This window comes from Equus przewalskii, chromosome 16 (genome assembly GCF_037783145.1).
Source record: "Equus przewalskii isolate Varuska chromosome 16, EquPr2, whole genome shotgun sequence".
Taxonomy (NCBI): Eukaryota; Metazoa; Chordata; class Mammalia; order Perissodactyla; family Equidae; genus Equus; species Equus przewalskii.
This window is the reverse complement of record NC_091846.1, coordinates 38131400-38157508: the sequence shown is the minus strand read 5'-3', so window position 1 is coordinate 38157508 and position 26109 is coordinate 38131400. Positions and strand designations below refer to the sequence as shown.

Genomic DNA, 26109 nt, shown 5'->3' with positions numbered 1-26109 from the left:
TGAAAGCGGGCATGTTAGTTTCTGAAGGCTGCCATAACCAACTACCATAATCTGGGTGGCTTAAAATAACAGAGATTTATTGTCTCACCATTCTGGAGGTTAGGAGTCTGAAATCAAGGTGTTGGCAGGGACATGTTTTCTCTGAAATCCTTAGGGGAGGATCCTTCCTTGCTTTCTCCCAGCTTCTCATGGCTGCTAGCAATCCTTGATGTTCCCTGACTTATTGGTGTACCACTCCGGCCTCGGCCTCAGTCTTCATGCTGTGGTCCCCCATGTGTGTCTCTGTGTTCCAATTTCTTTCTTCTTTAAGGATTTCAATCATTATATTAGGGGCCACCCTAACCCAGCATGACTTTATCTTAACTTGATTACGTCTACAAAGACACTGTTTCCAAATAGGGTCACACTCATATACATCTATTCCTGCTATTAGGAGTGGAATCTATCTTTTACAGGGATGCATTCAACCTCCAAGAGGGAGCCATGTTGGAAGGAGGAAGACCAGTTAGAAGGGTGTTTTAGTAACACAGATGGGAGGTTGCTTTGACTGAAGACAGGTGGTGAAAACTGTCGGAATTTGGATACTCGTAGAAGTCTCTGTGTCTTCTTTGTGGGGGAGAAAATAAATACTTGGTGTGTATGTGTGTGTGTGTTTCTTCCTTTCAGTTATGAATATACTTTCTGTACGATTCTTTAAGCATGACTAGGATGAGAAATAAGAACACTAGTGCGAATCTGGAACATGGTATTCCCTGAGGGAATAATGAAGCAGAAGGTGTTGGGGAGCCTCGGAATTATATGACGGTATTGAGGGTGTAAAGGCAGAAGGATGTGTGTGTGTGTGTATGTGCACACATGTGAGCATATTCACGCCTGAGTGGGGAAGGATAGGACAGGAGGAAAGAAAATGCCAAATTAATTTGAAAAATGTGGTCAAAGTAAATACTTTCAAAGACCAACATTTTAGACAGCAATCTTTTGGTTAATGAGTTTCCCTTCAAATGTAGAATAAGGCTATTAGCTGTTTATTTGAATAAAGCAGATAAGGATATCAAGAAATAAAAGTTCAGTAGTACTAGTTTCTTAAAAAATTACCAACGATGCTATCAGACAGCAAATTTAACTATATTTCTAATACTAATCAAATATATTTATAGCTTAATAGGAGGAAGAGAAGGCTATACTTTTAATGAAGCTTTTTAGAAAAAAAGGAGACTAAGATATTATTTTTTATCTTCTTTGAGCTTAGATAAAAGAAAGTGTGTTTAAAAACTGTGAGCTTAAAGGATTTTAACCCTAAAACCAGAATATTTAATGAGCTCTTCCCTAGAATTTAAACCAAGTAATTGTTTATTTATTTTAATATCTTTTCATTGTCCTTCTTTATCATGCATGTTTTGCAAAGAATTTCAGGTTTAATATATAAATCAATCGATTCTTGCAAGTGCACAGCATTCATTACCTATCTTTCGTAGTTCTACTGTAATGTTAAATATATTTTAAATTTTATATTCATGACTGACATTTCTTCTGAATAGGGCAATTTACACTCAAGAAAGGAATGATTGTAGCAGAACTTACTACTTAGGTAGATAACAACTGAGTTGGCACAAACTTCGGAGTAATTACCCAGCATGAAATAGTGCAATAGATGAATCAGCAGTTGACTTGTATGCCAATAATGATGACTTCTGAATTTTATGGATTCTTGAATTTGGGCATCTATTTGGTTATTCCTTACAGAAGAGCTGCAATCTTTGTAGGTGTGCTGCTTAAATCAAATATTCTGTGTTAGGAAAATGATTTATAGCTTTTGAAAGCAAGGTGAACAATTTGAAAAACAAAAATAATATATAGGCAATAAGAAGGTCAAATTTAGTAGCTTTTAAGCAGAATTTCAAAGTTTTCTATGCTTTTAAAGTATTCTAGTGGGAATAAAATGTAACTTTGTAACTCTGGTTTTATTTTCCTATTGCTATTCACATAAATAAATATTTTCTTTGTTTTTATTGCATAGTTGCTACAGTCTTTATTACTTAACCAGAGTACATCTTTCAGACCATAGTATCCTTAGATAGATACTTAGGACTTTGTAATTTGACTGTGATATACATTGATTACTGATCCTTGCATTTTCTCAAATGGCAAAATTGCGGAATCTCAGTCAATTGTGTTAGAACCAACAACTGTATTATACTTAATATTTATTAGTAATTTAAAATGATATTTAATAAAAACAAATTTCAAGTTTTAAGTAAATTATTCCTAATAAGCACTTACAAATTAGTTAACTTTTTAATTAATTTATTATTGTTTTACATAAACCTTAATATGGCAATGCACTTTGGAAACGTGTTTATCATAACATACATATGTATACTATAAAGTAGTATGGGAATGAAACATAGATGCATATTGTGAATTAAAATTATATGAACTTTCTATACATACTTTAATAGAAATTTTTATATAAATCAGTTTCTGAATCTTCTTCAATAAGGAATTGGTTATAACTCCTGACGAGTTTAGCTAAAGGAAATGTTCTGGGAAAGACATGCAAATTTGTCAAGATACCGCCTCACTTAAATTCCTTTACACGTGAGATTTTAGTGTTTTTGTTCTGTTTTGTTTTGTTTAATTATGTGCTTAGTCAACATTTGTTATTTATTTAGTAAAAATCTTTCCTCTCCCCTTCGACTCACCCATATCTACATCACTTACACGTCCTTCCTTCCTCACTGCCACAGGTAATGGTAACCAACTGGTGAGTAACTTCCATTGTTAAATTGAGGTAGTCAAAAGGAAGTAGAGAAATAGGTTCATCAAAATAGTGGTATAGTAGTTTTCTACTGCCTTCCCAAACAAAGAACACCAATTTTAACCATCACCCAGGAATGAGAGAGCCTTGGCGGAAGTCTGGGAGTCCAGCAGAGAAGTTCTAGCACACAATTGGAGAAAAATAATCCAAAATTGGATGCATTGCACACGGTAAGAGAGAGTTTCACTTTACTTGCATCATCCCTCCCCAAAGGAGGCACAGCTTAGTGGCAACAGTGACAGCTCTGTCTCTGATTTCTCCCATAGGGGAAAGTGAGGGCATGTGAGTGAGTTCCCAGCTTCTCCATTGTGCAGAAAGCTCACAGAGAGGCCCATTTCTTTCTCACCCAGTACAGAGTAATGAGTCATGAACTGCATGACTGGAGGATGGTGAGTGGCTTGGAGTTGAGCATCCAGGGCTCAAAATGGAGCATATCAAAGGGACATGGGTCCTACTAACCACTTCATGGACTACATACACTAGGAAGCCAGCCTGTGAGTTGCTGGATATGCCTCATCTGCAAATCCCCCTAACTGGTTCACAGGCATCCCTAATGCTCCACATATTTCACCTGCACACCCTACATCCTGTGGACAGCTCCATATGCATGCCCCTAACAGCAGCAAGAGTGAGCCTTTGCAGAAGGCTAGTGAGCACACACAGAAAGCCAGCCCAACTCCACAACACTGGGGGAAAGTACACAAACCTGAGCATTCAGCACCCCCCTAGGGAAAGCAAATCAGAAGCTGTCATCAACCAGCCTGACTTTGCAGGCATACAATCTTAAGAATTCCCCCCTCAAGAGGGAGTAAGAAGTGTGGAGCAGGAGTTACCCAGTGGTGCAGTGATTAAGTTTGCACATTCCACTTCGGTGGCCCAGGGTTTGCCAGTTCAGATCCTGGGTGTGGACCTACACACCACTTGCCAAGTCATGCTGTGGCAGGAGACCTACATATAAAATGGAGGAAGAAGGGCACAGATGTTAGCTCAGGGTCAGTCTTCCTCAGCAAAAAGAGGAGGATTGGAGGCAGATGTTAGCTCAGGGTTAATCTTCCTCAAAAAAAAATAAAATAAAATAATGCCTCCTCCCCAAAAAATTAGTGTGGAGCAGATGCATTCACAGAAACGACCTGAGAATGCCTCAGAATCACTAGGTCTGACGGAAGGTGCATCTCTCCTGAAGCCAGTCATGAAAGACTGGAGAAAGCAGGTACTTCTTCAATGTGTAGAGAATAAGGCAAAGCTTTAAGGAAGACGAAAAATCATGGAAACATGACACCATCAAAAGAACAGGATAATTTTCCAGTAATCAACAACAAGCAAATGGAGATCTGTGGTTGCCTGATAAAGAATCCAAAACAGTTGTTTTTAGGAAGCTCATAAGCAACAAGAAAACACAGAAAGACATTACAGGGAAATCAGGAAAACAATACATGAACAAACTGAGAAATCTGCAAGACAGGTAAAAAATAATAAAAAATAACCAAACCGAAATTCTGGAGCTGAAGAAAGCAATGAATAAAATGCAAAATACAATAGAGAGAATCAAAGCAGACTTGATCAAACAGAGAATATAATCTGTGGAGTAGAAGACATATCATTTTAAATTATCTAATCAGAGGAGAATAAAGGAAAAGCAATGTAAAAAGATAAAGAAAGCCTGCATGAACTATGGAATATCATTAAAAAATAATCTATTCATTATTGGAGTCCCAGAAGGAGAAGAGAAAGACAAAGGGGCAGAAAGCTTATTTAAAGAAATGATGGTTGAGAACTTTCCAAATCTGGGGAAAGATACAGATATGCAGGCTCATGAAACTCATAGGTCCCTCCTCAAATTTCAATCCCCAAATATCTCCAAGACACATTATAATAAAACTGTCTATAATAAAGATGAAGAGAAAATTTTAAAATAGTAAGAGGAAAACAACTCACATACAAGGGAACCTCTATAAGACTATCAGAGGATTTCTCAGTAGAAATCTTGCAGGCCAGGAGAGAGCGGGATGATAGACTCAAAGCACTGAAAGAAAAAAACAGCCAACCAAGAACATTTTACCCAGCAATGTTCTCCTTCAGAAATGAACGGGAGATAAAGACTTTCTCAAACAAATAAAAGTTGAGGGAGTTCATCACCAATATACCTGCCTTACAAGAAATGCTGAGAGAAGTTCTTCTTGCTGCAGTGAAAGGATGCTAACTGATAACATAAAAACATAGGAAAATATAAAACACACTGGTAAAGGCAAGTACATAGCCAAATTCGGAATATTCTAATACTGTAATATGGTGGTCTGTTAAAGATTTACCTCTAGCATGAAGGTTAAAGGACAAAAATATTAAAAATAACTATAGTTACAATAACTTCTTAATGTATACACAATACAAAAAATGTAAATTGTGAGAACAAAACATAAAAAAGCTCAGGAGAGGTAAACAGTAGAGTTTTTGTAAATAATCTATGTTAAGTTGTTAACAGCTTAAAATAGACGATTATATCTATATCTTGTTTTAAGTAAGCCTCGTGGTAACCACAAAGCACAAACCCAATACAGATACACAAAAGATAAACAAAAAGCAGTCAAAGGATACCAGTATAGAAAATCATCAATTCACAAAGAAAACAGCAAGGGAGAAAGAAAGGAACAAAGAAACTCCAAAATGGCTAGAAAACAAGTAATGAGATAACATTAGTAAGTCCTTATGTTTCAGTAGTTATTTTAAATGTAAAAAGATTAAATTCTACAATAAAAACCTAGAGTGGATAATGGAGACAAAGAAGACACAACTATATTTGGGTCTATATACACTGCTTATAAAGACACTTCAGTTTTAAGGACGCCCATAGGCTCAAAGTGAAAGGATGGAAAAAGATATTTCATGAAAACAGAAACCAAAAGAAAGCAGAGTTTGCTAGACTTACAAAAGGCAAAATAGACTTTAAATCTAAATCTGTAACAAGAAGTGAAGATCATTATATGATGATAACAATGTCAATTCATTAAGAGGATATAAAAATTATAAATATATATGTTCCTAACATCAGAACACCTAAATATATTAAGAAAAATCTAATAGCTATAAAGGGAGAAATAGATAGTAATATAATAATAGTAGTGGACTTCAGCATCCCACTTTCAACAAGGAAAGGATCATCCAGAAGAAAATCATTGAGGAAACACTGAACTTGAACTACACTTTAGATCAAATAGACCTAATAGACACATATGGAGCAAACAGCAGCAGAATCCACATTCTTCTCAAGTGCACATGGAACATTTTCTTTAAAAATCATACATTAGGTCACAAAACAAATCTTAACAAATCTAAGAAGGCTGAAATTATACAGTATCCTTTATGAACACAATGGTATAAAACTAGAAATCAATAAACAGAGGAAAACTGAAAAATTCACAAGTATGTGGAGGTTAACAACACACCCCTCAACAACCAAAGGGTCAAAGAAGATATCAAAATGGAAATCAAAAAGTATCTTGAAACAAACAAATATGGAGACACAACATAGCACAACTTGTGAGATGAGGCAAAAGCAGTTCTAAAAGGGAAGTTTACAGAGATAAATGCCTACGTTAAGGAGAAAGAAAGATCTCAAATAAACAACCTAACTTTTCACCTCCAGGAACTAATAAAAGAAGAACAAACTAATCCCAAAGTGAGCAGAAGGAAAGAAAGAACAAAGATGAGAGCATAAATAAATGGAATGAGACCAGAAAAAAATAGAAAAGATCAACAAATCTAAGAACAGATTCTTTGGAAAAATAAACAGAATTGACAAATCTTTAACCATACTAACAAGAAAAAAGAGAAGAAACAAATAAATAAAATCAGGAATGAAAAAAGGAGACATTACAACTGATACAACAGAAATACAAAGGATCATAAAAGACTAATATTAACAATTACATGCCAAGAAATTAGACAACCTAGTAGATATGGATGCATTCCTAGATACATACAACCTACCAAGACTTAATCATGAAGAAACTGTAAATCTGAACAGACCAATTATAAGTAAGGAGGTTAAATCAGCAATTAAAAAAATTTCCTTCAAAGAAAAGGACCAGGTGGTTTCACTGGTGAATTCTACCAAATATTTAAATAAGAGTTAATACCAATTCTTCTCAAACTCTTCCAAAAAACTGAAGAGATGGGAACACTCTCAAGTTCATTTTATGAAGCTAGGATTACCCTAATACAAAAGCCAGTTAAGGACACTACAAGAAGTGAAAGCTAGAGGCCAATATTTCTGATGAATATAGATGCAAATATTCTCAACAAAATTATCAAGAAAATACAGATGCAAAATTCTCAAACCAAATTCAATGGCACATAAAAAGGATTGTATACCATGATCGTGTTGGATTTATCCCTGGGACTCAAGGATGGTTGAACATATGCAACTCGATCAATGTAATATAATACATTAAAAGAATAAAAGATAAAAATCATGTGATCATTCCAATAGATACAGAAAAAGCATGTGACAAAATTTAACATCCTTTTATGATAAAAACTCTTAGCAAATTGGGTATAGAAGGAATGTACCTCAATATAATAAAGCCCATACATGACAAGTCCACAGTTAACATCATACACAATGGTGAAAGGTTGAAAGATTTTCCTCTAAGTTCAGGAACATGACAAAGATGCCAACTCTCACCACCCTATTCAACATCGGACTGGAAGTCCTTGCCAGAACAATTAGGCAAGCAAGAAACAAAGGACATCTAATTTAGAAAGGCGGAAGTGACATCAGCTCTCTTTTTAGAAGATAGGATCTTATATAGAGAAAAACCTAAAGGCCACCAGAAAACTGTTAGAATCAGTAAAGTTACAGGATACAAAACCAACATACAAATCTCACTTGTTTCTATATATTGACAAGAAATGATCTAAAAAAGAAATAAAGCAGACAATCTCATTTATAATAGCCTAAAAATCAATAAAACACTTAGGAGTAAATTTAACCAAGAAGGTGAAAGACCTATACACTAAAAATGATAGCACACTATGCAAGAAATGGAAGAAGTCACAAATAAATGGAAAGATATCCTCTGTTCAAAGATTGGGAGAATTAATACTGTTAAAATTTCCATACTACCTAAAGCCATCTATAAATTCAATAAAATCCATATTGAAATTCCAATTGCATTTTCAAAGAATTAGAAAAAAACAAATCTAAAACTCATTTGGAACCACAAAGGACCCCAAAAAGGTAAAGCAATCCTGAGAAAGAATAACAAAGCTAGAGGAATCACACTGCCTGATTTCATATTATATTACAAAGCTATAATAACCAAAACAGCATGGTACTGGCTTAAAAACAGACACACAGACTGATGTAACAGAATCAAGAGTCCAGAAATAAATCCATGCATTTATGGTCAATTAATATCTGACAAGGAAATACTCAGAGGGGAAAAGATAGTCCCTTCAATAAATGGTGCTGGGAAAAGTGGATATTCACGTGCAAAAGACTGAAATAAAACCTCTAATCTTAGACCACTCACAAAATCAATGCAAAATTGATTAAAGAATAAATGAAACAGCTGAAACCATAAACTCCTAGAAGTAAACATTGGGGAAAAAAACTCCTTGACAATGGTCCTGGCAAAGAATTTTTGAATATGACACAAAATCACAAGCAACAAAAGCAAAAATAAATACGTGGAACCAAATCAAACTAATCAAACTAAAAAGTTTACACACAGCAAAAGAAATAATCAACAAAATGAAAAATCAACATATAGAATGGAAGAAAATATTTGCAAACCATATATCTGAAAGAAGTTAATATCCAAAATATACAAGAAATGCGTACAACTCAATAACAAAAACAACAAAATAATTCAATCATGAAATGGGCAGAGATCTAAATAGATATTTTTCCAAAGAAGACGTCCAAATGGCCAACAGGTACATGCAAATACAGTCAAGATCACTAACCACCAGGAAAATGCAAGTCAAAACCATAATTAGTTATCACCTCAACCTGTTAAATTGGCATTATCAAAAAGACAAAAGATAACAAATGTTGGTCAGGATACAGAGAAAAGGGAACCCTTATGCACTGTTGGTGGAAATGTAAATTGGTGCGGCCACTATGGAGAAAAGTATGAAGGTTCTTCAAAAAGCTAAAATAGAACTACCGTATGATCCAGTAATTCCACTTCTGGGTATATATCCAAAGGAAATGAAATCAGTATCTCTTAAGGGGTATCTGAACTCACATGTGCATTGCAGAATTATTCACAGTAGCAAGATATAGAAACAACCTAAGTGTTCATCAATTGATGAATGAATAAAAAACGTGGTGTATATATTCGCCATTATATATATATATATATATATATATATATACACACACACACATATATATAATAGAATATTATTCAGCTGTAAAGGGTGAGGTGGCATCCCACGTGCCACAACTAGAAGGACCCACAACTAAGAATATACAACTATGTACCGGGGGGCTTTGGGGAGAAAAAGGAAAAAACTAAAATCCAAAAAAAAACACAAAGAAATCTTGCCATTTGTGACAACATGGATTGAACTTCAGGGCAGTAAGCTACATGAAATATGGCAGACAGAGAAAGATAAATATTGCATGATCTTGTTTATAGGTGAAATCTGAAAAGCCAGACTCATTGAAACAGACAGTAGAATGGTGGTTCAAGGGGAGGGATGGTGGGAGAAATGGGGAGATATTGGTCAGAGGGTACAAAATTCCAGTTAGAAGATGCATGAGTTGAAGTGATTTAATGTACAGCATGGTGACTATAGCTAACGATAGTGTATTGTATACTTGAAAGTGCTAAGAGAGTAAATCTTAAATATTCTCACCAAGAAACAAAAACATGGAAATTATGTGAAGTGATGGGTATTAACTAAACTTACTGTGATAAACGTTTCCCAAAATATACATGTGTCAAGTCCTATTATACACTTTAAATTTACACGGTTATATGTCAATTATATCTCAGGGAAGCTGGGGTGCAAAAAAGATCCTAAAGAAAAAAAGCAACTACACGTAAAATATATGCATATATTTGTTGATATAAAAGCAAGTATGCATAAACCAACATATGAATTGGAGTTTATATGTTTTACATAATAAAAATATGTACTGTATGACATGTTTTTGTATTTGTTATGCAATGTAGCGTGATACTATATTTTGTGTTTCTCAATATTATGTAGAATCTTAATGGACTAATGAGTGATATATTTACAATTAAATACTATTGTACATCAGGAAAAATTAAAATGTCCACTCATTTTTATTGAACATTAGCTCTAAATACATTAAATGTAAGTCAAAGCTACATGCCTTTCTGAGATGTAAATGAATGGAGATTATTAAGAAACTAAATATATACATTTCATATTGGTATTCATCAGTCAGCTAGGAATTATGAGTTTTGATCAAGATGGATGTTTGCAACATGGAAAAGAAAAAAAGTGAGATGCTAATTAATGTATAATGAAAGAGATATGTCAAGTCAATTTTTTAGATAAAGAAACTGGCTCAGACAAATGAAATGTTTGCTTAGGCAGCAGAACTCAAATTAGGGGGCAGATGTTCTAATATTCTTTTTCTACTACTAATCCAAAATTCACTATTTTAGCAATTGTATCAGACTAACGTATATATTTTTTCACAAATATTGTTCTAAGTAAATAACTCCCTTTTCATCTACCTACATAATCAGTTATATTAGCCAGGTATTAGATTTTATATTATCCATATATTGTTTAACTATAATAAATGTATTCTATCATTCCAGCTTACTGAGTTTAAGATTCTGATTATTATCACATTCAACTGTTCCTTTCTATATATGTATATATAAAATATAGAAATATTACGCATATATTTTTTCTCGATTCTTTATTGCTCATTCAAACTTCATTAAGTATACAAATTTTACAACATGCTAGCTGTGAAAAAAGAAAATTTATGATAGAAATGATTTCATGGGTTGGGGCCAGCCTGGTGGGGCAGTGGTTAAGTTGCACACTCCACTTCTGTAGCCTGGGGTCCTCAGGTTTGGATCCTGGGCGCAGACTACACACTATTCATCAAGTCACAATGTGGTAGCATCCCACAAACAAAATAGAGGAAGATTGGCACCTATGTTCGCTCAGGGACAATTTTTTTCGAAGCAAAAACAGGAAGATTGGCAACAGATGTTAGCTCAGGACCAATTTTCCTCACCAAAAAAAGAAAGAAATGATTTCAAGGGAAAGATTCAATGAAAGGGCATGCAGGAGCTACTAGAGATCTCTTTAAAAGTTAATGCCAACTCCTTAATATTCATTTTCCATTAATATCAATTTACCAACTGGCTATCATCTAGTCCAGAAATCAGCAAACTACAGGCCCCAAGTCAAATATGGCCTACTACCTGTTTTGGCAAATAAAGTTTTATTAAAACACAGTCAGACTCATTCGATTACAAATTGTCAGTGCCTGCTTTTCTGTTATAATATGAGTGTTCAGCTGTTATGAAGACATGGTATGGCCCACAAAGCCTAGGATATTTATTATCTAATCTTTTTCAGAAAAAGTTTACCAACCCCTGATATAATGATGCTGCTAAAAGTTGTAAATTTGAACAGCTGCTAAGAATCAGTAACTCATATTACTTATTCTGAATTTTCTAAATACAACAATTTTCAGAGGTCCTATTTGTGCCCTTATTTAGTATATGGGGTAATTGATGCTGAGTATTTGAAGTAACCCAAGACTTAAGTATCTGAGGCTGGAAGTGCCCTTTTATTCCAGCAGTGTTCATTTTACTCCCCAGGATATCATCATTCTTCTATCCATTAATACTATATGAACTCAAGAGACACTCTCCTAAAATCCTTCAAAAATTTAGATACATGTTAATTCCCTATTTTACATATTTCCTTTTCAGTGAGGGCATGTCAAATTGTTATTAGAGCAGACGTACATAATTATAAACTTCATGCATTTAGAGCATTGTGAGAGGAATTTTAGGTGATAGAGGAAAGTAATAATTGCCCCAGAAGTCAAAAAATAAAAGAATCAGCCACTTTACATATTTAAAAGAAAAATGTTGTTATCACAACTGGGAATTTATAGTGCCTCTCAGAGAATAAATTACACATAAGCTTACCATTATACAGAATAAAAGGTTTGTTAATGAATTAGTCTATTCAAGTTTATATTAAATAAAATAGAACGTTCTCAAATGTGACTGAAGTTGACTGAATAAATCACAAGGGCAAAAGATAATACAAGGTACTACATGTAAAAATGCTATTTCTTGTTGATTTTCTTAATTGTTTATCATTAGGTAGTCTTTTAAGGGACACAAGCACATCGAAACAAAACAAAACAAGTATTCATTCAGTCCAAAACTAATCAGCTAACAAATGTTTTTAGGATAGTTTCATATACACAGCAATAACAATAGGACAAACATAAGGAATACTATTTTGAATGAAGACACTTTTTTTCCGTATGTAGATAAAATAGGCCCTAGTTTGCTTTTACAACAATACTCTTGTATATGTTCTATTATATTTTTGTCTCTAACTGATTCCCTTAGTTCCAGGCTGTTTGATGTCAATCAATATTATAGAAGTCTCTTTCAGACCTGTATCCTAGCAGACATCATGCCAGCCACATTTTCTAACCACCGTGCGTTTCTGAGGAGATTTATTGCACTGTGTCCAAGCAAAATGTGTGATGGTATGTCCCTAGAAGCATTATGGATACTGCAAATGAAAGACAGATGAGCATTGTGGAGCTCTGCTTCTTAAATGATTGAGTTTTTTCAAGATCATTTATTCCCACAATGGGTACCAATCAATACCAAGTTTAGTTTATGGGTCTTTACACAGGTTTGACTGGGTTTCCACATGGGCAAATACAGAAGAAACTCAATGACTTGTCTAGCTCAGGTTGCTTCACAAAAACAGGTTAACACTGAATGAGTATCACACTTGGCTCAAATTCACGTGGAGCTGCTGCTCAATGAGTATAAAGTTTCAGTTATGTGAGATGAATAAGTTCTAGAGATCTACTGTACAACATTGTGCCTATGATTAGAAATATGATATTGTTCATTTAAAAATTTGTTTAGGATCAATCTCATGATAAATGTTCTTACTTCAATTAACAAACATATTGCGGGGTTGGCCCCACGGCATAGTGGTTAAGTTTGGGGTGCTCTGCTTTGGTGGCCTGTGTTTGCAGGTTCGTATCCTGGGTGTGGATACACCACTCAACATCCATGCTGTTGCGGCGACCCACATATAAAGTGGAGGGAGATTGGCATAGGTGTTAGCTCAGGGTGAATCTTCCTCAGCAAAATATCAATAATTAATAATAATAATAATAATAATGCTCTATTGTCACAAGCTTGAAGTTAGTGATACAAGCATAGAAAAATTCACTTTATTGAAAATACTCAAGATATTTTCGTGCCTAAAAGTATATGAATAGTTTCTTAAGCTACAGATGTCAGCTTCATCTGTCAACATTACGACCCATTTAATGAAAGACTAGGCCATAAACTTACATTCAGAGCAAGAACTCCAGGGAATTCTGAGGTAGAACATCCACAGAACAAAATTTGAGATACATTCACATGAAATTGAATAAAAAGCCTTAAGTTAACATGATTTTATATTAGTCATTGGTGTCTCTGTCACATTAATAAAACGCATGGCTCTCCTCCCCAGAAAAATGACCATCTAAATAGATATACACATTTTTGTCTTAATAGTGGACTTCTTTGAAGACCTGCAATGGGTATCAAATTCATCATATCTGGGTTTAGAATAACTAGTAATAGAATGATAGTTGATTTGTGAGTCATTCCTACCATATCCTATATGATATGCATTTTAGAATCCTTTCATTAAGAAATACAGAACTGCTGAGCCTCGATAAAGTCGTGGTGGTATGGTGTGAATATGCTTACAGAACTGCATATGAACAGCAAGAATTTTCCTCAATACAGTTCTCATTAGCATTAAAACTGGGAGGTCATTCAAGATCTGAGGCAATTCTATGGTTAATACACCGATGGTGAAATTCTTAAATCTGCTATTTTCCAATTGATGTTTATATACTACTTTCTGTATTTCTGCTTCTCACTTTCTCTCTCTCTGTCAGGCTCTTTCCATGTTTCATAGCATTTATTCTTGAAAAAAAATGACCATTCTTGCTCATTTCAACACAGCGTTTCTCAACAATTCATGGATCAAGATCAGTTAAGATTTAGCACCTTGCAAACTTCCTGGATTCAGATAACCAATGTTAGTCCCATCAGCTGTATCCTGTGTACAAACAATTCACAGATACACATCCCTTTTCATTAAAGACTCTAGTCCCCCAGTGGAGCTAGGGGTGGAACAATTTCTCTTAGAAGGAAGAACTCATGGTGTAGTCAGTGTCATTAAACTCTTCAAGACATCTGGGAAAGTAAGTCAAACTCACTGAAGTTCATTACCTTATCTGCAAATTACCAAGGTATAGTAGATTCTTCGCTAAGTTTCCTCATGCATCAATATTGATTAAAAAGATGCAAGTAGCTTTGTTAGCAGGCATGTAAAAGATCATTAAATTTGCATATCTTATAACAATTTTAATTATGTAAGAAATATCAAAACAAAGGAATATTTATCTAACCAGACCACAAATGCTATCAAAGGTAAAATGGTAATCCTAAATATATTGTAATCAACGCATAACCATTTGCAAAAATAGAATTCAATATAGGCCAAAGAAATCATTACTCTTTTATGTTTAATTAGGGATTATATATATATATATAGCATAAGGCATATATGCACACATATCCGTATAATAATTGCATAAATAGTACCTTTCCTCTAATCTTTCATGATGTATTAAAATTACTGCAAACTCTAGCAGTAGTTCGCAAATTAATTGAATTTCTTGGCAGTCCCCTATCTTTTATTCCATTCTCTAAACTACAATAGAAACAAAAACAGTCTTTAATTGTTTCAGGAGATGAATTTCAGCCCACATTGAGGTTATGCTGAAAATGAAATCCAAGGTAATATTTGTGATTTTCATTACAGAACCACAATTAAAATTAACTTAAAACATTGAAGATTCAGTATAAAATTTACTTGAAAATATATGCACCAAAATGATGGTTCTCAGACTCTACTATACCTTAGAATCCATGGAGAATTTGTGAAAAGAATTTCCTAACTCACCCCAGATACTCAGGTTCTGTATGTCAAGGTAGGGGCCATGAATCTACATTACTAACATGCTTATAGGTGATACTGATGCTGCATATTTGAAAACCACTGTTTTAAAACTCCAAGTATTCTTTGAAGATTTTGAGCAGGTGTTAAGAGGAAAAATGGTGACTGAAAACATAAAACAATAGATATCCTTTGGCTATTTTCCTTTCCAATTAATAGCAAAACAGAAAAGCTTTATTGTTAGCATACTGATGAAAATAGAAGATTCTAACTCAAAATTAGAAAAGAAAGAATGGGTCATGCTTATATTTTAATATCAGCTCTATCCATGATATAGTTTGTGACTTTGATTAAGTTACTGGAATTTCTCTGACTCAGTCTCTCTCTGCAACGTGCCTCTATTAAAATATACACTATTGGGAAGAAAAGCAAATAACTCTGGGAAATTGCTCTAGCTAAAGCTAATCCCTGATATGTGCTTTGGCACAGATATTATTTTATAAAAGAATATTTTAATGAACTAATGCCTGCCTCTCAAAGCCAATGTTGCACTTTATTTGTTCATGAATTATATAGGATTATGTTAAGGAATTAGAGTTCATGTTTTATTCTCTAATTTTCACTAATGTTTAAGTTGGAATAATTTTGTCACTCTGCTTAACTTTGTGTTTAACAATTCAATATACTGCCATGTTGAAATAAAAATCATTTATCCCAGCAAATTATGATATTAAATAGAAATATTTGCAAAAGTTTTAGATGTCTAATTAACTATTTATATTCACCTGCCACCAGGATTAAAGTCTTTGGGGGGGATGTAGGTGGGAAGAATGATTAAGTATATGGATTCATAATTTATTAACTAACAAATGCCTCTCTCAATTTTACTCTATGTCCTACATTTTCAATTTAATATTTAAAATAACATGCTAACCTTTTCTTTTAAATGAGAAAGAGACACTATTAGTCTGAACTCATCTTATTAACCCATTATCTTGTGATATATTTTAGTTACAATTGACAGGAGATATGTGACCAAGTTGAATGAGTCCTAAGAATAATTCTATGGAAGAATCCTGGAAAAAAAAACATGAGGAAAAAGAGGCTAATCTTATATAAAAAAGAAAAAAATCTTGTCTGTACCCTCCTTTTGGATGAAATTGTGTGATGTGATGCTTGGAGCTGCAGCAGCCCTCTTGTAAACATGAGACAAGTTTCTTTTCTCAAATGTTTTGTAATGTAAGATAATGAAATATCTCGAGTAAGTGAGCAACTGTTAATGCAATAATCTGCTATTTTCTGTCAAAATCTTGTAACTAGTAAAGAATATTAAGTTATTGTAGCAGCTGTGTTCAACATTTCAACATTGAAGATTTACTCTATTAACAACTTTGAAGTTTATAATACGATAACATTGACTATAATCACCAGGCCATTCATTAGAGCTTCAGAACGTATTTATCTACTAGTTTCAAGTTTACATGCCTTTATTAATAGCACATATATAATAATTTTTAAAAGCACTGGTTTGCTGAGCTAAATAGTCTCGTGACAATATATGTACGTATATCGTCACTGAATTGGTCTTATGTACGTTCCCAAACTATGTGAGAAATTTATGGATGATATAATGATGTCATCACAGACTTCTTTTAACCTTTTCTCTAAACATTAACTGTCATCTCATTACATGCCTCAATATAATGGGAAAAAAACACATACACACATTTTAAAGATATAAATCCAGACAACCAAATAACTAATTTTTCTTATTTGGACATGTGGGTATTCACATATAAAACTGACTATTTACATCGGAAAATATATTTTCAAATCAAATGTATGTAGAAAAAATTTTTCTCCATTTTTACTAAAACTGTTGTCTCTATCACTATTGAAAAATATGTTCATAATGTGTGTGTAGTAACACATTCATATGAACAAACACATACACACATATATATGCATATATGGAGAGACAAATACCATTCTTTTTCCCTTAAATTAAAATAAAACCTTACAAAAACCTTATTTCGTTTTTATCACAATTGTAAATGTCCTTTTTCAAAAAGAGAGATTATATGTGTACTATTAATAAAGGCATGTAAACTTGCAACTAATAAATAAGTTCTGGAGATTTAATGCACAGTTAGTTATTATAGTCAACAATATTGTGCCATAAACTTCAAAGTTGCTAATAGAGTAAATATTAAATGCCTTCACCACAAAAAGGAAATGGCAGTTATGTGACATGATAAAGGCAGTAGCTAAAACTAAGATGGTAATTATACTGCAATATATAAATGTATCAAATCTATCTCATACACCTGAAGCATGGTTTAAAAGTTTTTAAATGGCTGAGAAACAGTAAAAGAATTACAACATTTCTTGGAATGTAGAAATCACATGAAATTCAAATTTCAGTATCCATAAATATAATTTTACTGGAAGATGACCAAGTTCTTTCTTATTTTTCTTTTGTTGTGGGAAGAACTTAACATGAGATCTATCCTCTTAACAAATTTTTAGGTGCACAATAAAGTATATAGACAGAATGTTGTACACATCTCTAGATCTTACTCATCTTGATTAACTGAAACTTGTGCCCATTGAACAGTAACTCCCATTTGCCCCTCCTCCCAGCCATCATTCTACTCTGTTTCTATCAGTTTGACTATTTCAGATACCTTAGATAAGTAGAATTATTATTAGTATAATATTATATTATAAACATAATATAATATTATATATACTATATTATAATATAATATTAGTATAATATTAGCATTTGTCCTTCTGTAACTGGATTATTTTATGAAGCATAACATCCTGCAGGTTCATCCACGTTGTGGCAAAAAGCAGAATTTCCTTCTTTTTCAAGGCTGAACCTTATTCCAGTGTGCGTGTATGTGTGTGTGTGTCACATTTTCTGTAGCCATTTGTCCTTTAAGGGGCATTTAGGTCGTTTCCGTATCTTGGCTATTGTGAAAAATGCTGCAATGAACACGGGAGCGCAAATATCTCTTTTAGATCACTGTCTCAATTCTTTTGGATATATACCCCAAACTGGAAGTTTTAGATTATATGACAGCTCTATTTTTAATATTTTTAGGAACTTCCATATTGTTTTCCATAGCAAGTAAACCATTACATTCTCAAGAATAGTATACAATGGTTCAAATTTCTCCACATTCTCATGAACAATTATTATCTTTGCTGTTTTAATAATAGTTATCTTAACAGGTGTGAGATGATGTCTCATTGTGGTTTTGATTTGCATTTCCCTAATGAATAGTTATGTTCAGCTTATTTTCAGTTACCTCTTGGCCATTTCTAGGTCTTCTTTGGAAAAATGTCTATTCAAGTCCTTTGCATATTTTTTAATCAAGTTTTTTTTTTGCTATTGAATTGAGGGACTTCTTTGTATATTTTGGAATTTAACCCCTTATCAGATATATGGTTTCAAATATTTTCTCCTATTCCATAGATTGCCTTTTACTCTGTTTGTTGCTTCCGTATCTGTACAGAAACTTTTCAGTTTGATGTAATCCCACTTGTCCATTTTTGCTTTTACTGCCTCTCTTTGGTGTTATATCCAAAAATCATTACTAAGACCAATGTTATAAACCTTTTATCTATGTTATTTTCTAGGAGTTTTACAGTTTAAGGCCTTACATTTAAGTATTTACTCCATTTTTAGTTTATTTTTGTGTATGTTGTTAGGTAAGTGTCCAATTTCATTCTTTTGCATGTCAATATCCAGTTTTCCCACCAGCCTTTGTTGAAGAGACTATCCCAATTGTGTATTTTGGCAGCATTATTGAAGATCATTATTGAAGTTGACCATATATACATGAGTTTATTTCTGGGCTCTCTATTCTGTTCCATCGGTCTATGTGTCTGGTTTTATACCAGTCCCACTCTATTATAACTGTAGCTTTATGTTGCTTTCTTGAATTGTTGCAATGAAGCCCACATGGCTTACATAGCCTAAAAGATTTCCTATGGGTTTCTACATAGGAAAAGTTTACCTACCCTTGAACTAGACAAAAATGTGATTTCAGGAGACATCTGGACTTACCCTAATCCCAGGGGGAACTCTGTTGTGTTAGTTGCGACATACCTAGAAAATAGTGGTTGGGGCTAACTCTTTAAATTGGTCGTTGGCTACAGGCGACGACTCCTGGAGGTCTGCTGAAGAATTTAATCTCCCAAGTGTCTCTGAGTAAGATAGCTCTCATTAGCCAAGTGCAATCCTCCAAAGAAGGGAGCAGATCTGAGCTACTCACAGTCGGTGGTTGCTATTGCTGGGAAATGAGTGTCCCGGCCTGGTAAATGGCATCTGGACAGTATCTGTTACAGGTGGCAACACTAGTGTCTCACATGTGGTGAACTATTTTCACTGTAAACCATGTGTGTGAATACTCAGAATATGCAAACAACAATCCAATTAAAAATGTACAAAAGATTTGAACAGACACTTCCCAAAGAGATTATACTCGACAAATAAACATATTTTTCATATAAAAAATGCTCATCATTTCTGTCAGGGAAATACAAATTACATTACCACACACACTACAATAACTAAAATAATTTTTGACAATATCATGTGCTGGTGAGGTTGCAGAGAAATTGGAGATAATCATGTTTTTCTGGTGAGAATGCAAAATGACACAGCCACTCTGGAAAAAGTTTGATAATTTCTTATTAAATTAAGCATACCATGACCACATGACTCAGTAACCCCTCTCCTGGATATTTAACCTAGATAAATGAAAACTTATGTTCACACAAAAACCTGTATATGGGTTTATATAGCACACTATTCATAATCACCAAAAACTAGGAAAAAAAATGGAATGTCTTTAAATGAGGGAATGGATAAACAACTATTGTGCATCCATCAGCAATAAAGGAACAAATTGTTGATATAAGCAAAAACTTGATGAATCCCAGAAGTATTATGGTAAGTGAAAGAAGCTCGTCTACAACAGTATACACTCTATGCTTAAATTTATATGACTTCTTGAAAGGCAAAAGTATAGTGACGATGAACAGAACAGTGGTTGCCATGGCTTAGCAGTGGCAGAAGAGCATGAATTCCAAAGAGACTGCAAGGGAGTTTCATGGGATGGTGAAATTGTTCTATATCCTGACAGCGATGGTGGTTATACAAATCTATATACACATTAAAATTCATAGAACTGAACTTCCCCTCAGCAAAATCAATCTTTTTCTATATTATTTTAAATAATTAAACCAAACACACACCTCTCTCGTCTATGCTCCAGCCTAGAGGTAAAATTTCTGAGCTCCTCTTTTTTTAAGGTTGGACCATGAAGTTTTTAAGGTCAAGTCACGAGGCTCACAGGTTTGTACTTAGGATGAGCACCTGTAGCTCTATTTACATCAAAACAGCCACTACCCTGTGGAAAAGGCTGAAGATATCCCACCATTTGAAAACCCCATTTCATTGGTGTCCAGCTCAGTGTTCTTGATACTTGAAGCTACTTTCCTTGGCTATGGTAAAAGACTAAATCTGTTCTGAAGGAACTGTGACAATTTACATGAGAGTAAGTACATAGCAAATCAAAAATAACCTGTACTAAAGATGAAAGATATCTGAAAATGTGGTTGGATGATTGGCACTCTGACCCACGCTATCACACATAGTTCTAGCAATTGCGGTCTTCTCTTATAGAAGCAAGACTCACAGTACTATAAATGGTTACTTGCTGCTCATAAAGCAACAGAAGAGGAATACATGTCCAGGTCAGGTAGGCCAGCTTCAAGAAGGAAGGGTGGAAAAGAGGACTCAGATATAAATGTCCAGTCTTTCTATCCCTTCTCATCAATAAATTGTGTCATTGCTTCTCTCCTTGCCGGGACTGAGCTGGAGAGAGACCCAAAGTGTTTACAGTCTTGGATCTCTCTTCAGCCAAAAAGCCATACCAGGCATGGGGGAAATATTCTCATCCTTAAAAATCAATAATGAATATGTGTAATGTTATAACATTCTTAGGAATATATCTGGCAGCATCAATTACAATTACAAACATGCATACTCTTTGGGCGAATAATCCCACTCCAGGTAATCTCTCTACCACTATACCAGAAAATATTTACAAGGAAGTTTAATGGAACATTTTAATGATATATACAAAGAGTTTATCACAAAAAAATTTTGTTATAATTGCTCATAGTCAAATGAAACAAATAAGCATAGAAAAAATCATAAAGATATACACTAAACTATTGGCAAAGATCGTTTTTCAGTGATAGGACAATAGTATTTACGTCTCTCTCTTTTTATTTCTGAATAGTTGTTTCTACGAACAAATAAAATATATAAAAAGGACATAGCCATAGAGTGTATGAGCTCTACAAATAACATGATATTTATAAAAGTTTTTATCGAAATATTTAAACACAACAGAAAAATAGAGAGCACAGTATAATGAATACCTGTACACATCACCTTTGATATTTTGCCACACTTTTTCATCTGTTTTATTGCTATTGTTGAAGTACATTAAAGTAAATTACAGACATCAAGACATTTCACTGCTAAATACTTCGGTATTCACCTTAAAAAACAGTATTTTCCAACAGAAGCAAATATCATAAAAGTTCTAATAAAATGCATAATAATTTGTTGATTTCATCTAATAACCAGTCCCTATTCAAATTTCCCCAATCATCTTACTTTTTCTTTCAATTTTTTAAAATTGTGATAAAATGCACATAACATAAAATTTACCATCTGAAGCATTTTTAAGTGTACAATTCAGTGGTATTAAGTACATTCATATTGTAATGAAACCATCACCACCATCCATCTCCAAAATTCTTGTCATCTCGAAAAACTGAAAATCTGCACTCGTTAAACAATGACTTTCCATTCCCCTTCTCCCTAAGCCTCTGGCAGCCACCATTTCTAATTTCTCACTAACTTCTGTCTCCATGATTTTGACTATTCTAAGTAGAATTATATAGTATTTGTCTTTTTGTTATTGGCTTATTTCACTTAGCATAACGCCCTCAAGTTTCCTCCATGTCACAGCATATGTCAGAAATTCCTGCTTTTAGAAGCTAAATGATATTCCATTGTATGCATATACCACATTTTGCTTATCTATTCATCTATCAATGAATAATTGGGTTGCTTCCACATTTTAGCTACAACTAATAATTCTGATATAAACATCGGGCATGCATATATGTCTTTGAGACCTTGCTCTCAATTTTGGGGGTATTTATCCAGAAGTAGGATCATTGAATGATTTGGTAATTCTATTTTTAATGCTTTGAGGAACTGTCATACCATTTTCACAGCAGGGGAACCGTTTTACATTCTCACCAACAATGCACAAGGGTTCTTCAGTGTTGATGGTAAGGTATTGAAGTTTCCAACTATTATTGTAGAACTGTTTCTCCCTTCATTTCTGTCAATTCTTTCTTCACATATTTTAATGATATGTAATTACCTGCATAAATATTTATAGTTGTTATAGCTTCTTGCTATGTTGAAACTTCTATTAATATAGAACATCCTTTTTGTCTCTCGTAAACATTTTTAATATGAAGTCTACATTGTATGATATTAATGCAGTCAGTCCTGCTCTCTTTTGCGTACTATTCACATGGAATAACTTTTTCCATCCATTCACTTTCAGCTTATTTTTGTCTTTGGATCTAAAGTGAATCTCTTGTGGACAACATATAGTTGGATCTTTTAAAATCTATTCTGCCAATCTTTTTTTTTTTTTGGAGGAAACAATTTATTAAATACACTTGTTGGGGAAATTTAGACAGAATTTTTTTCTAAGGAGACTTTATTATCTTTATAATGACGAGGAAAAAAGGGGTGTTCTTGGCTTATCTAGCTTTCTATATATGATAGAAACTTGCTCTTCAGCTTAGCTATTTTATGGCTTCTCTATGTCCATCTAATCACCAGTCAAGCAATCCATTTTATTTTTTCAAATTTATCTCTCCTATTTGCCTCCTCTTCTCTGCCTAGTGTCCCTGGTACACACACACTTCCATTACTCCAGCGTCCTGCCCCTCGCCTCTACTATCTGCCCCCTCCCTTGTCATTTGATCCCTTAGAGATGCTTCCTTTCCTTTTTTTTAAAGATAATGTCTTGATTGATTCTGCTCAACTCTACGGAAAATTATATCCTGTTCCACAGCAGGATTAGCCTTTAATAATCTGAATATAGAATTCAATTGTTTAGAGGAAAATATTAATAGAAAGCCCTTGGTAGAGTTACATCAAACTCGTGCACACTGTAGATACCGCTGACTTTTTTTTAAGTAGTTTTTTGGAGAGGGTAGGGCAGAGGAAAGTAGTTGGTACTTTAAGGAAATGTTGGGGACCACTATGGAAATCTATTCCCTATTTCATGGCAGCAAACAAATCATTGTCTCTCAGTTAAGACAATGGTGAGACAACCTTTAAAGGTCATGAAACCTAATGACGAATGTTACATGCAAATGTTGATTAATAGTAACTTTATGTAGCAAGGCAGATACTAGCCAGCTTAACAGTGTTGCATGCAGACTGTTAATTCTGGAGTCCTGGAAGCTGTGAGGTGCTCATCCATCACATGGCCATCACAACCCGGCAGAAATGCCTGAGGAGAGCAGCGAAGCCGGCCATGCCAGCATTTACACATGGAACACTTCTTGGGAAGCCAGGTGCCATGGGGCACAGACCTGCAGTTTTCTTTGATCACATCACGCTCACAGTTCCGTCCGTAGAAGGAGAGTGGGCAGGCACAAAAGGACGCCAGCATGCAGGCTCTCCCATTCAGACAGCAAGCTTTGTTTAGCTTTTTACTGTCCTGGATTCCTGTGGATGGCACAAAGTGGAAAGGCCGACGACAAACTGAAGGCTTCTCCTGGGACCAAATGCTGTCAGCTCTGAAAACCAGTTCTCCCTGGGACAGACATGCAAGTTCATTATGGCCCAACCCAGCAACCAATCCCAGTTCAAATGCTGTGGAAATGACCATGATCACATTCACACTGGAAGAGAAGTGCTCCATCTTCCTGTGGTCCACAACTCCTCTGACATTGTCCCCTGAAATTCAGGCAGGCCAGAGATGGGAGGCAGCAGTAGGCAGGGCTGGGGTATTCCTCCAGCTGAAGAATGGCAGGGGCTCTAGTCTCACCCAGCTCAGCACCCAACAGCTCCTGATATCAAGCTCTCTCCTAAAATGGTGCCTTGGCCCATTCATTAACAAGTTAACTGCTTTCTGTTTTCACTTGTGAAATTAGCAAACAGCAACCGGAAACCTCTTCTGTATTTGCAACAGATCTCTGTGTCCAATCTGTCTTTTGATTGGAAGTTTAATTCTTTTGTATTTAAAGGCATTAAAGATAAAGAGGGGCTTACTTCTGTCATTTTGCTACTTGTTTTTTATACATCTTATAGTGTTTTTTTTATTTTTCTTTGCTGAAGAAGATTAGCCCTGAACTAACATCTGTGGCCAATCCTCCTTGTTTTTTGCTTGAGGAAGATTAGGCCTGAGCTAACATCTGTGCCAATCTTCCTCCACTTTATATGTGGGTTGTTGCCACAGCAAGGCTGATGAGTGGTGTAGGTCTGTGCCTGGGATCCAAACCCACACACCCAGGCCACCAAAGCAGAGCACACTGAACTCAACCACCACGCCGCTGGACCAGCCCCAACTTATAGCTTCTTTGTCCCTCATTACTTGCAGTACTATCTTCTTCTCTATTTAGTTGATTTTTATAGTGAAATGTTTTAATTCCTTTCTCACTTCCTTTAGTGTATTTATAACTTTTGTGTGCATGTGTGGTTACCATGGGAATTACGTTTAACATCCTAAAGTTTTAACATTCTAGTTTGAATTTATATCATCTTAACTTCAACAATACCTGAAACCTCTGCTCTTTTATAGCTCTGTCCCACCTCTTTTAATTGTTGATATTCACAAAATATCTTCGTACATTGTGTGTGTAACAACAGAGCTAATAATTGTTTTCTTAAAGCATTAGCCTCTTAAATTATGTAGAAAAGAAAATGTGGAGCTATAAAGCAAAGTCATAACAATTTTAGTTTTACAGTTGACCATGTATTTACCTTATTGCAATCTACATCTTCATTTGGCTTTGAAACCAGACTTAATTTGCAGACAAATCAGTCTTACTGTGGTTATCATTTATAGAAAGGGGGATGATTACAGAGAGAAAAATTATATTTCAGTAGTACACCCTTGTGGATATCAGACTCTAGTCTTGTTAATTGTGTTCGAGGTTTTATCTACTTGTAACTTCAGAGAAATCACCACACAGTGGATCATGTAAGGACAACCTCCATGCCTGTTGCTGTATGGGCCATTCAAGAAAGTTCAGCAAAACATCAGATGACATCATCAAAGACAGACAAACTGCAAACCAGGAAGATCCATCAGACTGAAACTGCCATGCTCATTCCACCATCTGAAGATGCTTCCAACTCAAATCTAGAAATTTTTTCAACTGGCTGCTCTCAAACTCAGAAACTGATTTTAAAATTTGTTCAAATTTTTAACCTTGTTATTTCTTTTATTTCCATAGAAATGCCTCTCATTAAATTATCTAATTAGGTGGAAGTTCACCTGCAACACTGACTCCTGAAATGAAGTAAACTTGAGAATATGTGATTGCTAATACATCCTGTTGTACCTAATAAATATCTCAGAAAAAGAAAATTTTGAAACCCAATTATACATTACCCCCAAAATTATAGATTGACTTAGAAAGGTAAAACCTGAATCTGATTATAACCCATTTAAGTCATTTAATTGGTTAAATCCTGGCTCCTGACAATCTCTGCTTCTGGAAATTTTTCAGTCTTTGGCTATTGTTCTCCTTATGGTCATCATATTAACCACTCTAGAGTGTTTTATACTCTCAAGAGTTTTAAATGCCTGTCCACAGCCACTCACACACCAAATGGTATCTATCAGAATCAGACAACTGGATCAAATCAACAATAACCATATAAATGATGAAGGTCGTGATTACAT

At 34.5% G+C, this 26109-nt stretch overlaps 1 protein-coding gene across 1 annotated transcript; it reads right to left on the bottom strand.

Moving 5' to 3' along the window:
- Positions 1 to 23613: 23613 nt before the first annotated feature.
- On the bottom strand, positions 23614 to 24129 carry LOC103551176 (protein Cripto-like). Its single transcript, XM_070578547.1, has one exon. It carries the CDS (start codon positions 24118 to 24120, stop codon positions 23614 to 23616), a length of 507 nt encoding a protein of 168 aa, XP_070434648.1. The 5' UTR covers positions 24121 to 24129.
- Between the last annotated feature and the right edge of the window lie 1980 nt (positions 24130 to 26109).

What these genes read in the sequence shown, in the direction of transcription:
- LOC103551176 (XM_070578547.1), bottom strand. Translation starts at nt 24,120, where the DNA reads ATGGAGCACTTCTCTTCCAGTGTGAATGTGATCATGGTCATTTCCACA.